Here is a 12,981-nt window from a genome sequence, read left to right on the forward strand (position 1 = left end):
GATCACAAGGAAGAAGCATTTTGATCTCCAATGCTTGAAAAGATCTCCTCCAAGAAGACGATGAATGATTAATGTTCAGACTTATCAGTCACAACCTTTATTTTCATTGGTTCGATCAGGAGCGAGCATATATCTGCTGAAAACGACTCAGTTTGGGTGGATCCGTGCAAAATTTGTCAAAAACAGTCACCAAAAACGCTTTACAAATGGAAAGCCGAATGAATCGTGGATTCACAATGTGCAACGGACAATTCTGATATGCGTGGGTGTTACAGACGGTTGCAATGAACTCCTACTGCATCAGAAGTCAAAACAACCCTAAACCCAGACTCTGCCAAATTCCCTACAGCGATCACAGATCTGGCAGAAAACTACCATAGGATCAAAGTGATATGTTCCATCAGGACAATAAGCTTGCAGTTAGTTCAAAACTTCAGATTGCCATGTTGGAATTCATCAGAAAGCATGCTCACTTGATCAAGTTGCATGGGAGAGCATAACAAGGAATACTGCTATCAAGGATCCAAATGCAAGCGACAGTAACAATGCAACCCAAAGCTCCGGTTTGCTTTGCTTAGAAGGAGCAAACACAATAAGCTCTTCAGCAACAGAAGCACACGCTTTTCCTCATGATCATGACACTAGAATACTAGATAGCTTAGGTTAATGCCTTACTAAGCCACCCAATAAGTAACAGATTACTGAGGTGACTGACAAAACAGTTCGGATCTTAAAGATAGAGAGATCATGAAAGCCCAACATGCTTAGTTGGACAAATGTCTTGTATGTGATCCTGACCTCTACAGGAACAAATGCTTCATCTGGCCATTCGCAAGCTTGCACAGTCCATTGAATGGTGCAGGATCTGCAGATAAAGATGACAGAAACATCAGTGGGTAATGAGGGTGTCTAAAATGAAGCTATTACAGCAAGGTAAAGATTTAAAAAAATCCCACATACTATTAGTCATGTTTCAAGCCAGACAAGCAGAAGAAATAAAAACAGTAAACCACTATACGTTTCTCTTGATACAAAGAAATGCTATGACATCAGGCATTTGAGTTGAAGTAGTATTTCACTCCCAGAAGTTATAAGCTCAAGGAGCTACATTTCTAACACAAAGAACTACTTATGCAAGTATATTTGCAGATGTAAGCATGAATAAAATGAGAAATGTAACATTATCTACTCATGAAAGTATAGTTTTTAGAGTAACTTTCACAAAACTACAGGTAGTTTGATCAAACTAACACAAAACTACATATTTAAGGACATGTATCACAAAACTACAGATTTAATACCAATTTTTTTCATAAAACTACAGATTTAAGACTTTGTATCATAAAACTACAGATTTAACATAAATTTTATCATAAAACTACAACTTTTGTAACTTAAAAAAGATAATAGTTGACTCTAAAACTGTAGTTCTTTAATAGTTTTATCACTAAATCTGTAGTTTTGTGATGCAAGATCTTAAATCTGTAGTTTTTGAGAAATTTGTTGTTAAATCTGTAGTTTCGTGATACACAACCTTAAATTTGTAAATTTTTGATGATTTGGTCAAAGTACATGTAGTTTTGTGAAATCTACTCTAGTTTTTATGATAAGTGTACAGATTTTTACTCATACATGGAACACAAGAATAAAAACCACAATCACCAATTAACAGGTTAGAACCCCTTATGGGTGAAAGAGCATAAAAATATAGGCACACTAAAACTATGTCTCTGAATTTATGTTAAGAGCTAGCAAACTTGAATGTAGGAAACCAGTGTAGCAATGCAACATACAGACAATTCATGATAGTCGTACTAAAAAGGAAAAGAATAGAACTGGGCAACAGTTCTCACCAAAGTTTTCACCAAAATCTGTGCAAACTTCAGCACGGATGGTCTGGTTGGGTTCAGCGATCCCAATAATCTCCAGATAGCGTGACATAGGGGCACCAGAGGCTCCTTTGATGGTTAGCTGATGACCATCGGTGGACTGCCCAATAAGCAATCCACCTTCTTCACGTTGGGCTTGGACCACCGTGCGCACTCTTCGTCCCACAAACATCTTCAGAATTTCTCCATTGACGAATGCTGCAGGGCTTGTTGTATCCATTTCTGCAAGGCATCGCTTTTCATATTCATCAACACATTTCAAATTACCAATCCAATAACACAGGCGAGCAAACAAATTGAAATTGCAAAGATCTACTCCTACTTATTCTATCATGACTAGCAAGCACATGGAAAATATTTGCATAAGTTCATTCAACTCCTTGATGCCTTGCATCCAGAAAGGGCACAACCATCCGGCTTTCAGTCTGCAACAAGAAAATTGACATGGTTCCCTCCTTGATCGCCGTTAGCGAAGGAGACAGGATCTCTAGAAACCTCAAACTCAAACTAAACAATAAAACTACACGCACCAATCCTAACACCAAAAATAGTACAGCAAAAAATGAAAAATTGATTTGAAATTTAAATCCACACAGCATTATTCTTCAGTGTATCATTTCTTCCAAATCAGTGGACCATCTCTTCACAGCAAGGTTAGATTACAAAGGCCAGCAACATAGAACATAGCAAATTAAATTAGCTTACCTTCATATAGTTGGAAAAACAATTCCTTAGACCAGGACAAGCAATGCATCTTACATTACTCAGCAAAGTGATTATTGAACTTAACAATAATTTGATCAAGTACCACCACCAGCACAACCCCTCCTAGCTATTTCATCAGATTTTCAGCACAACTATACGATGTCCAAGACAATGACACTTCGATCAAGGCATCAAGCACAACACAAGGATTATCTTGCTCCTTGCTGCAAACGTTTTCTCGGGACGATTCATATGACCGAATCTGAACCCCACAAACTGATTTTTAGTTTTCTGCTCTCATCTGCAGCTAGTATCCTATTACATCAAAATGAACCAAATTTCATTAGCAAATTCCTGGGGGTCCTTGGGGGTTTTAGGGACTTAGCAACTTTGATGAATCGAAAGCTCGAGCCAGGCGTGACACGGGGACGCCAGAGGCCGCCGGGAATGAGCTAGGGCCGCGCGATCCGCCGCCGAAGAGGAGAGCAGGACGCGCTCGCAGTGGAAGCGCGGAGGCCGAGGCGGCGCGCGATGGTGACTGAACCACCACTAGTCCCCCCCCCTCCCCCCCCCAAAAGGGAAACCGACCCATTCTCTCCAGCAACCCTAGACGATAAGCCCCCACCTCAGTCACGGCAGGAGAGGGAGAAGGGAAGATTTGGAGGCGGCGTACCGGCTTCGGCTTCGGTGGGAGGCGGCGTCGGAGCTCGGGGTTGCCGGCGCCGGTGATCGGAGGGGGGGGGGGGGGCGCTTCCGGATCCCGGGAGGCGTCTAGCGAATTTTTGGAGCTCGTTGCCCTTAAAATGAAGCTTATTGCGGAATTGCCACCCACGCCCTGAATTAATGGCGGCTGGCGCGGTGGCGCCAAAGGCTACGCGCCCCTCTTCGCCTTTTTCGCGCCAAAACGCCGCTTCTCTTTCCCGCGCTTACACCAGTACACCACCGATGAGCTTGGTACTGTCCATAATTTACTATCCACATGCATGATTATATAAATAATGCACGGATAATTTTTTTTATTTTTATCTTCAATAAATTATGATATTTTAAACCATTTTAGTGTCAGTTCTAAAATGTAAAAAATAAAAAGAATATTTGTTAGTTGTAGTAAAAGTATCTTGTTCAAACTTAAATTTAATCTTATTACATGAAAGACATCATAAAAATACGTCATCTAAATTTCGCTAGCAAATAAAGATTAGTAACAACTCCCTAGCCTTAATAAAAATCTAGTGAAATAAGCCTCAGTTGTACACAAAAATTACGGGAATGGGTATCTAAATGCTTTGTCCCCATAAAAAGAGCATCTAAACGCTGTATACCCACAACTTCATGAACACAACATCGGTGTTTCCACAGCTCTAATATTAATACTCTTAAATATAAAAGAAAGATAAACTATCTACGAGATAGTTTCTCATACACCCAACAATTTTTGCTTTTTTTATATGTCACATTGTCACTCCAAATTCACGTGCCGTATGCTTAAATTGGATTTTTTATTAAATAAACATTTTTAGCATGTAACCACCTGGCAAATTTTTTTCAAAACCGAACCTTTTGGCCACGCCAGTGTGGCGTGGCAAGACAACGCTGCCACGCCGCCTGATCGGCATGGCAATGGCGTGGCAAGCCGTTTTGCCACGTCAATGTTGGTGGCGTGGACAAAAGATTTATAGGGTGAAAATATTATACCTGGAGGTTTAGTAATAAAATTATTTATTAAAATATTTAAAAATAAAAAAATCTCCTTAAATTGTCTCATCCCCTTACTAAAAGGACACTGGACACCGCAAAATTCCAAACAGAGGTTAAATAAACACTCTCATCATTTGCTCCATGCATCATAAGCAGGAAAATAGAACGAAGAAATTGAACAAAAATTAATCTATGGTTTAAACGTTTATATTTGCAAATCCTTATTGATTTACAAGCTAATATTATAAAAATATTAAAACCATCTCTAAATTGAGTTTCAAAATTCAAACTTTTGTTGTGAATCAGAAGTCGATGTGCTTTACCTTTCTCCACTTAATCAAGCTCACCTTGGTATGAGAACATTCTACTCCCTCCGTTACTCCCTCCATTTCGTAAGATGTTTGACTTTTTACCGTTAATGTTTGACTATTTATCTTATTTAAAAAATTATAGAAATATTATTTATTTTGCTTGTGACTTACTTTATTATCAAAAGAACTTTAAACACGACTTGTCATTTTGATATTTGTACTAAATTTTTAAATAAGACAAATGGTCAAACGCTAAAAAAATCAAACATATATAAAACAGAGGTAGCACAAAATATAAAAGTTTTGCATAGAACTGGCTAGCTGTGAAACTCTTTTTAGCATAGGGTTGGACAACCATTGCTTACATTTATCAAAATAGTCATTAAAAGTTATAAAAAAATTAACGATATAGATTAATATGAGTTATGCCATAAAAAACATGCAAATTCAAACTTAACTTATACAAAACTATAAAAAATAAAAAACTATAAATTTCAATGTGTATACTATTTTAGTTTAATTTATTTTTTTGTTAAATGTAGAAGTTGAATTTAAGTACATATCTTATATTAATTTATATTATTACTTTTTTATATTTTTAATAACTATTTAGGGACATACAGTAAAGATGTACAGCAGTGTACATGCACACCCTTTACCGTACAATACAATTAACTCTGGTACTTACTATACCGTACCATTCGTACGTGTATTGTTTTATATTAAAAGATACTTTTATCGTATCTATTAATATATATATATATATATATTAATTATAGATATTAACAGATTCATTAGCATTAAAGACGATGGAAGCATCTTATAACATGAAAATGTGATAATAATTTCTTTCCTTAACAACTATATAAACCGGTTAATAATTAGTCATCCCCACAGGAGAACGCCGACGACGGCGCCCATCAACAGCGGCGCCGGAGCCGCCGCCGTCGTCGTCATGAAGCCGCGGGGCGCGAGGCGAACGCTGCTCCCGCCGCCGTAGTAGTACCCCTCGCCCCCGAGCCGCCGCATCACGTCGAAGTCGCCCCGGAGGCCCGTGTGGCCGCAGCCGCGGTCGAGCGCGAGGCGGACGTCGCCGACGGCGGCGCCGTTGTAGAAGCGGAAGCTGTCCATGATGCCGTCGACGCAGCCGAGCACCAGGTTCGTTTCCGCCAGGCACGGCCCGCCGCAGAACGCCTCCGCCGCCGGCGGCGGCACGTGCAGCGCGCCCTCCGGCCCCAGCCTGTACTGCTCCTGGCACCCGCTGTAGATCTTCGGCCACCACCAATGCAAAGAACACGCGCATGCAGAGCATCAAAAACAGCTTGCATTTCTGCTCGGACAAGATGAAAAAAAAAGATGTTCTTTTTTTGTCTGAAGATGTTTTTACTGCTCCGTTTTACACCCTAATTACGAATTAATAACTGTGATATCAATGTTTGATTGCTTAGAGGACGTGCTTACATATCGATCGTTGAAGCAGATGATGGCTCTGGCAACGATGTCTCCGGTGCTCCTTTTCTGACCATGGAAGGCTGCTGCCGCTTCGTCTTCATGCATCCATCAGAGAAAAAAAAAGGGGTTCAGCAAATGCAGATGAACATTGTGCATGCTTAATCCATCACTTTCAGATAAGGCACCAAAAGAACAGCATACCAACAACAAAAGCAAGACAAATCTACCTGATCTGCAGCGAGTGATCAACGAGGTGCAGACGCACGCCATCATCAAAAACAAGAAGCACCTGGGCCAGCGCCACGTCCTGGAGACCAAAGCCATTGTCGTTCACTCGTTCTTGTCAGAAGTTCTCAGGCCATATGAGGAACAAGTGCAAGCATAGATAGCAATCAGTGTCTGACTGTCTGAAGCTCTGAATATATAATGACGGAGATCAGTTTTGCACCCCAGACACACATTCTCGTTCCCTCGCACGCTTCTCTTGTTTCCACCTGTAATGTAGCGTGTGTAACTGGGTAGCACAGAGCACCGATTTCCTCCCATTCTGCTCTGATTTGAGCTTAAATCTTTCTTTTCAGAGCTGGCCAACTAATCTTGACCAATATCACCAAACCGATCCTTAACGAGGTGTTCAAACGAGGAACTCTGACGAAATTGCATACGGTTCTCTTCGTACATAAGTATCTCTCGTAGCCGTAGCATCTTGTGATTTCTTGTTCCAGTTTTCTAACCCCATCTTTTCGTTTATGCTTATACTTATAAGTTAAAATTTAAAACTTTTAATGATATTAGTTTTTTTACCAAAATTTATTTTTCACCTTGCATGGCACACAAGAATTAATTTTTGTTTGTAAACATGTCCATTGTTTTTTTTTAACAAAGATCAATGATCTAATCGATACTGTTCAGGCCCGTTTCCGTACGTCCTTCCTCTTGTCTGGCACACAAGAATTAATCATTTTTATTTAGGTTATCGTTTTCAGAAATGACATGTTGGTTACTTGCTGCCGAATTTATGTGCATGTTAAGAAATTTAGAAGGTATTGGTGGGTTGAGAAACCTACTCGCAGAGTCGCAGAGCCTGACTCGATGACGACTCATTCGAGATAATTAGTCCTAAAATATAAAAATTACTATATCCTAAGAGATAATCATTTTTATGATGTAAATTTTATCCCTACAATATAAACACTTATGCTGATTCCTATGATTTCAATCGTTTCAATAATTAGAGTCCTTTAGACGCTTAGAAAGAAAAATAATCAAATTAAAATTAAAAAACTAACTACTGAAGTGACTAAAAAATATTTTTAGATTTTTATGCTAAACATCTAGAAATTATTTTAGGACGGATGTAGCCGTTATTTTTCTTTCCTATTTACTGATCCGTGCAAGTAACCATCAGTCCAAATGAACGATTACTCATCCACTCTTCGGTCTTCACTAGCTAAGAAAATGTAAACATCACAGGGGATAACTGCAAGAAGTTAACTTATCTGCTTGAGCACTTGGATGACATAGCTCAAAGTCTAACCTAAATACAGTCTCGAACTATCGATGATGAACGGATTTACCAAGAATTTAGTAGGGATTGAACTAATTCGTACGAGTACGGTTAATTTACCACGTTCTAAATAGAACCATATTATTGTACCTCTTTTCACTTTCAAATACACGAATTCAGACAGGATACAATCAGCCAAGGCAACTAATTCAGCACAAAGAAGATGGTCGTGGGTTAGAACCAATTTTAATAAAAAAATAGTTTATTTAAATTAAACTAGAGTTAGCCCTAAATTATCCGCGATCCACGCTCATCATAAACACTGGCCTAAGAGTACTCGGCCCACTAATATCACGGCCCAAATAATGTTGGCTCCCGTGCGAGCCCATACAAAATCCAACTGCTGGGCCGGATCGCGTGTCGTGGGCTTGTGGAGTGGATAAAATCGAGAGGCCCACCATGCATGGGGCACACCAGGTGTCCACGTCTACCTCCGAGAAGGCCTTCTCATCCGCTGACGTGTCCCGGGCATGTGCGCTGGACGACGCGTCCACGGAAGTTACTCCTGATCTTCTGCGGCTAGTCCAGGTGGCGAATGGATGGAGCCTCCTGTCCTCCGTGTCACTCGTATCCGTATGCATAACCTCGTATGGTGGCACGTGGTAAACGTATTGACATGGTATATCTTCTCTTACCGAACTTTGTCTTGTGCACCATGTTATTTAAAACAAAAAAATTCTTATATTAATACATTAAAAAAACATCATATAGTTTTTGTTTCTTCGGAAAAAAATATAAATACAAAATATAAAAAGAATGAAGATGTTATTGCCCGACAATACGTAAATTAACGAGTTTGTTCCGAAAATACGATAACCGTACGAAGAACGACACATATATTGTAACATGATAATTTCAGAACATCATGTAAAATTCCTAAATTTATAAAATACGATGTCAATAACAAATTCAAACAGTGTCAAATCAAGGGGCAAAGAAACCCAACAAAATGCCAAAAAGAGCCTACCAAGGATACTAGACCGGAGCAAGCAACCGGGCAGATTTTTCTTCACGGGTTCTCTCTCCTCCCCACAAACAATCCCGCCCCCACCTTCCTCTCTCCCTCCTCCCCGTCCCCGGCCCAGGCTCCCATGGCGGGTCCTCCCCTTCCCCACCACCGCACTCCGCATATATAGGAGGTCGCCTCCTCCCCCGCCCCATCCTTTCTCTCTCCTCCCGTTCCGCATCCTTCTCCTTTTGCACCGGCCGCCGTCGATCGCCGCCGGAGGTGAGAGTGAGCTTAGCTGAGGTGAGGTGAGGTGGCCTTGATCTCGAGCGGAGCCCGGGGCTAATCACGATTTGGCTAAACTTAACCGCGCTATTATTAGTGGTTGTTAAACTCACGCGCGCCACGAAGAGGAGGAGGAGAGAGAGTGGGGGCGTGGAGGCGCGGAGGAGGAGGAGGAGGCTATGGAGGCCCTGAGGTTCGTGCGCGGCATCCGGCCCGCCGCCTCCGCGGCTCCGCAGCCGCCGCCTCCGGTGGCGCAGCGGCACCACCACCAGCAGCCGTCGCCGCCGCGGGCCGCCCTGCATGCGCCGCTGCTGCGGCTGTGGCCGCTCGGCGGCGGAGGGGGAGGAGGAGGAGGGGAGAGGGCTGGTGCGGTCGGCGGTGCGGTTCGCGGCGAGGACGCGAGGAGCCAGCGCGCGGCGGAGGTGGAGAGGGAGGAGGCGAGGCAGGGGGGAGATGCGGGGGCGGACGAGCGGAAGGAGGGGAACTGGGTGCTGCAGATGCTACGGGTGCAGCCGCAGTGGGCGGAGGCGGCGGACGCCGAGGCTGCCGGAGCCGCCTCCCAGGAAGCGGGCCGCGCCGGCGAAGAGTGCTGCGCCTCGTGCGGTGGGGGTGAGGAGGAAGGCTGCTGCGCCGTCGGGGAGGACGATGACGAGTGCGACGGCAAGGTGGTCGACCAAGCGACGTTCTCGAGGCTCCTCAGGAAAGTGTCGCTCGGGGAGGCCAAGGAGTTCTCCAAGATGTCCTACCTCTGCAACATCGCCTACATGATTCCCAAGATCACGGTAAGATCCAAGGATCCGTGCGAGTTACCACGATTCTCGAATTCACCTATGCATCAACTGCAATCCATATTTGGTGGATTGCCTACACGCCAATTGCTTGTGATGAATTGTTCAAGTTGCGTCCTGGTCTATGCTGTAAACTCGACAGAAATGCATGCTAATACTGGTATTTTTAGGACTTATTTTTTAGTCTGTTTTGGCTTTTATTGTTTACTTCTCCCACGGAGATGGTGAAGAATTTCCTGTACTGCTCCGCAAACTATGCATTATGCCATTCCCAATTAGTCGTCCTGGTCCCCTTTGTGCTCTTGGACAACAGTGGGGTCTTCCTGAAGGATTTGACGGGTTAGTGCCAGGTCTGCTTAATGCAATTTCCAAAAGCTACTCTTGGAGTTATCTATGGCTGAGTTGTATCTGTCTATTATTGTCCACCACCTGGTACTTCATTTGAGCCGCTGCTTCTGGCCTATGGAGTATAGACACTTGATGGAGGGATTATATATTGTTGCTCACTTCCTTATTTGATACTTATGTGGTCTGTGAATCGTGATATTATTAATTACACAATTACATTTCTGGTATCACATAACTAAATTATGATTGCATTTTGCAAGTTTCCTTTCTGACATACTCCGTGATATCAATATTTCATTGCAATTTGCAATAAGCAACTGTTTGCTTTCTCAGCCAAAATGTCTGCGGAGGTACGATTTGCGGTTTGTGACTTCATCAGTACAAGAGAAGGCCAAAGCTGGTCTTGATCAGAAGCAGGAGCATAAAACCGAGAAAAGTGAATCTCCGAATCAAGAATCTGAACTTGTAGAGAACCCTGAGCCAGGGAGCAACAAGAAGACAGAAAGTGGGTTGGGGGTAAACCCCTTCGGCGCATACCATGTCATGTCGTCTGCTGCCTCTTATTTACATTCACGGGCTATGGGCGTCATTCCCTTTGGTTCCAGGAATGATGTCAAGAATGACCCAACCATCATGGCCATTGTAAACGGTCAGAGTGGTGAAGGTTTAACCATGGATGAAGCTTCATTTGTGGCCACTACGAATTCAGTAACTTCCATGGTTGCCGCCAAGGAAGAAACAAGACAGGCTGTTGCAGATGATCTGAACTCTTCAAGATCTTGCCCTTGTGAATGGTTCATTTGTGATGATGATCAAGGCAGCACAAGATACTTTGTAGTTCAGGTATGCCTTCTTCCCAATATATCATGACATGTGTAATCTTCACTTTGAATAGGTCATGAGTGTTTCATTGTTAATTGGCAGGGTTCGGAGTCAATTGCTTCTTGGCAGGCCAACCTACTATTTGAACCAGTCAAATTTGAGGTATCCTACTAGCCTGTCGCTAACATTTCAAGATATTGTGCCAGTATACGTTCATTGTGCACCAGCAGCTTCATTTAGATGTGCATCATGGATTGAATTCAATTGACTCGTAAACATTTGAATTGTAACTTATGCAGGGACTCGACGTGCTTGTTCATAGGGGAATATATGAAGCAGCCAAGGGAATGTATCACCAGATGTTGCCATATGTCAGATCTCATTTGCGAAGTTCTGGTAAAGCTGCAGCATTACGCTTCACTGGTCATTCTCTTGGTGGTAGTCTGGCTTTGCTTGTGAATCTAATGTTACTGATGAGAGGAGTGGTACCTGCTTCATCGTTGTTGCCTGTTATAACATTTGGCGCACCTTGCATCATGTGTGGCGGCGACCACTTGCTTCACAAACTTGGATTGCCAAGAAATCATGTTCAGTCGATCACGATGCATCGCGATATTGTTCCTCGAGTCTTTTCGTGCAACTACCCTGACCATGTTGCTAACATCCTGAAACTAGCCAATGGGAATTTCCGCAGTCACCCATGCCTCACAAATCAGGTAGGTTCATGGATCCGCCTCAGCTAACCATTTCTTATGCATCTGGTTAATTAGCTTGCTCGTACAATTTAAAGAGCTAGCATGATTTGCTGGCCATTACATTTCAGAGTAGTGAAAAACAATACTTCTGTGTACTTCTTGTTCGTAAAGTTTTTTCATCTCTGTTTGCATGTTATCAGCAAATTAACCAACAATGGCTGTAACCCTTTCTGTGCATTTCATTGCAGAAGCTCTTGTACGCCCCAATGGGCGAAATGTTCATCCTGCAACCTGACAAGAGGCTATCCCCGCACCACGACCTCCTCCCACCGGACAGCGGCATCTATCACCTGAGCGACTCCTCGTCGTCGGGCGCCTCCCTGCGGCAGCTCCGGTCCGCCATGTCCACCTTCTTCAACTCGCCGCACCCGCTGGAGATCCTCAGGGACAAGAGCGCCTACGGGCCCAAGGGCGCGGTGTACCGCGACCACGACGTGAACTCGTACCTCCGCTCGGTGCGCGCCGTGGTGCGCAAGGAGGTGCGCCGGCACCGGGAGACGGAGCGCGGCCGGTGGCGGTGGCGGCTCCTCCTGTGGTGGCCGCGCGGCGGCGCCGTCGAGCGGACGCGGCTGGGCGTCCTCCTGGACGCCGCCGTGGAGGGCGGCCGGGAGACGGCGAGGCAGGCGCGGGCGCACGCGCGCCTGCTGGTCGTCCTGCTGGTGCCGGCGAAGCTGCTCGTCATCGGCGCCTTCCTGGTCGTTAGATTCATGTAAACGTACATGTAAAGCGTGGTTAGATCCCATCCGTTGATTCATTTTGTTGGTTGCAGTTACACCCCACACTGCTGCAGCAATGATTCTTTCTTCCCAAAGTGGAAATGCCATACAAAGTGTCATACCCAGATGATGTGATGATACTCTCTTTGCTTAGATGCTGTCCAAACGGTTCATAACTTATGAGATTACGAGAATATGTAGTTATAGATTTTGAACTTATGAGAATATGTAGTTATAGATTTTGAAAAATGAACTAAAAGCTAGAGAAGTTGTGCCAGAAGCTGTCCCAAACGATTCACAGCTTATAAGAATATGTACTACATATTTTGAAAAAATAATTAAGAATCCAGAAGCTGGGTTCAGGAGCTTTTCTAGATTCTCGGAAACTGGCTTCAGGAGCTTTTCTAGATTCTCGAAAAATTGGCAACCAAGTAGCTACATATTAGAATCTAAGGCTTCTCAAACAGTTCCTACGTGGATTTGACACATAAAAAAAGAAAAAAGACCTCAGATAGATCGATCATATGCTAATTAATTGGACTCTAAAACTTAGATAATAAATTTATTAATTAGACTCCAAGATGTGGTCTGTCTCTCTATATATTTTGCCATTTGTGTCTGTATAATCTGTCATGAGGCAGAAACCTGGAGGCAAGATGTATAACCAGAGTAGGCAACCGAGGGATTAGACCTACACAG

At 43.4% G+C, this 12,981-nt stretch overlaps 3 protein-coding genes across 3 annotated transcripts; 1 reads left to right on the plus strand and 2 right to left on the minus strand.

Annotated features, from left to right (window-relative positions):
* Positions 1 to 181: 181 nt before the first annotated feature.
* LOC102719332 (replication protein A 14 kDa subunit) lies at positions 182 to 3,436 on the minus strand. Its single transcript, XM_006643942.3, has 3 exons — positions 3,268 to 3,436; positions 1,854 to 2,111; positions 182 to 865 (listed from the first exon to the last, which is right to left on the minus strand). The coding sequence occupies exons 2-3, from the start codon at positions 2,107 to 2,109 to the stop codon at positions 801 to 803; spliced, it is 321 nt and encodes a 106-aa protein (XP_006644005.1). The 5' UTR covers positions 2,110 to 2,111; positions 3,268 to 3,436; the 3' UTR covers positions 182 to 800.
* A 2,026-nt stretch (positions 3,437 to 5,462) lies between these two features.
* LOC102714972 lies at positions 5,463 to 6,489 on the minus strand. Its single transcript, XM_006645656.3, has 3 exons — positions 6,283 to 6,489; positions 6,065 to 6,150; positions 5,463 to 5,872 (listed from the first exon to the last, which is right to left on the minus strand). The coding sequence occupies exons 1-3, from the start codon at positions 6,377 to 6,379 to the stop codon at positions 5,489 to 5,491; spliced, it is 567 nt and encodes a 188-aa protein (XP_006645719.2). The 5' UTR covers positions 6,380 to 6,489; the 3' UTR covers positions 5,463 to 5,488.
* Positions 6,490 to 8,754: 2,265 nt separating this feature from the next.
* Positions 8,755 to 12,411, plus strand: LOC102715257 (phospholipase A1 PLIP3, chloroplastic-like). Its single transcript, XM_015832620.2, has 5 exons — positions 8,755 to 9,635; positions 10,323 to 10,832; positions 10,914 to 10,973; positions 11,111 to 11,527; positions 11,755 to 12,411. The coding sequence occupies exons 1-5, from the start codon at positions 9,033 to 9,035 to the stop codon at positions 12,277 to 12,279; spliced, it is 2,115 nt and encodes a 704-aa protein (XP_015688106.2). The 5' UTR covers positions 8,755 to 9,032; the 3' UTR covers positions 12,280 to 12,411.
* Positions 12,412 to 12,981: the final 570 nt, after the last annotated feature.

Source organism: Oryza brachyantha, chromosome 1, assembly GCF_000231095.2.
Source record: "Oryza brachyantha chromosome 1, ObraRS2, whole genome shotgun sequence".
Taxonomy (NCBI): domain Eukaryota; kingdom Viridiplantae; phylum Streptophyta; class Magnoliopsida; order Poales; family Poaceae; genus Oryza; species Oryza brachyantha.

Bases quoted from the DNA above. Each gene is read 5' to 3' on its own strand.
- LOC102719332 (XM_006643942.3), bottom strand. From the start codon at position 2,109: ATGGATACAACAAGCCCTGCAGCATTCGTCAATGGAGAAATTCTGAAG. The intron at 866-1,853 runs GTGAGAACTGTT...CTTTATCTGCAG, and splicing joins AGATTTTGGTGAAAACTTTG to ATCCTGCACCATTCAATGGA.
- LOC102714972 (XM_006645656.3), bottom strand. From the start codon at position 6,379: ATGGCTTTGGTCTCCAGGACGTGGCGCTGGCCCAGGTGCTTCTTGTTT. The intron at 6,151-6,282 runs GTAGATTTGTCT...GGATGCATGAAG, and splicing joins GATCACTCGCTGCAGATCAG to ACGAAGCGGCAGCAGCCTTC. The intron at 5,873-6,064 runs GTAAGCACGTCC...TGGTGGCCGAAG, and splicing joins TCTGCTTCAACGATCGATAT to ATCTACAGCGGGTGCCAGGA.
- LOC102715257 (XM_015832620.2), top strand. From the start codon at position 9,033: ATGGAGGCCCTGAGGTTCGTGCGCGGCATCCGGCCCGCCGCCTCCGCG. The intron at 10,833-10,913 runs GTATGCCTTCTT...GTTAATTGGCAG, and splicing joins CAAGATACTTTGTAGTTCAG to GGTTCGGAGTCAATTGCTTC. The intron at 10,974-11,110 runs GTATCCTACTAG...TAACTTATGCAG, and splicing joins TTGAACCAGTCAAATTTGAG to GGACTCGACGTGCTTGTTCA.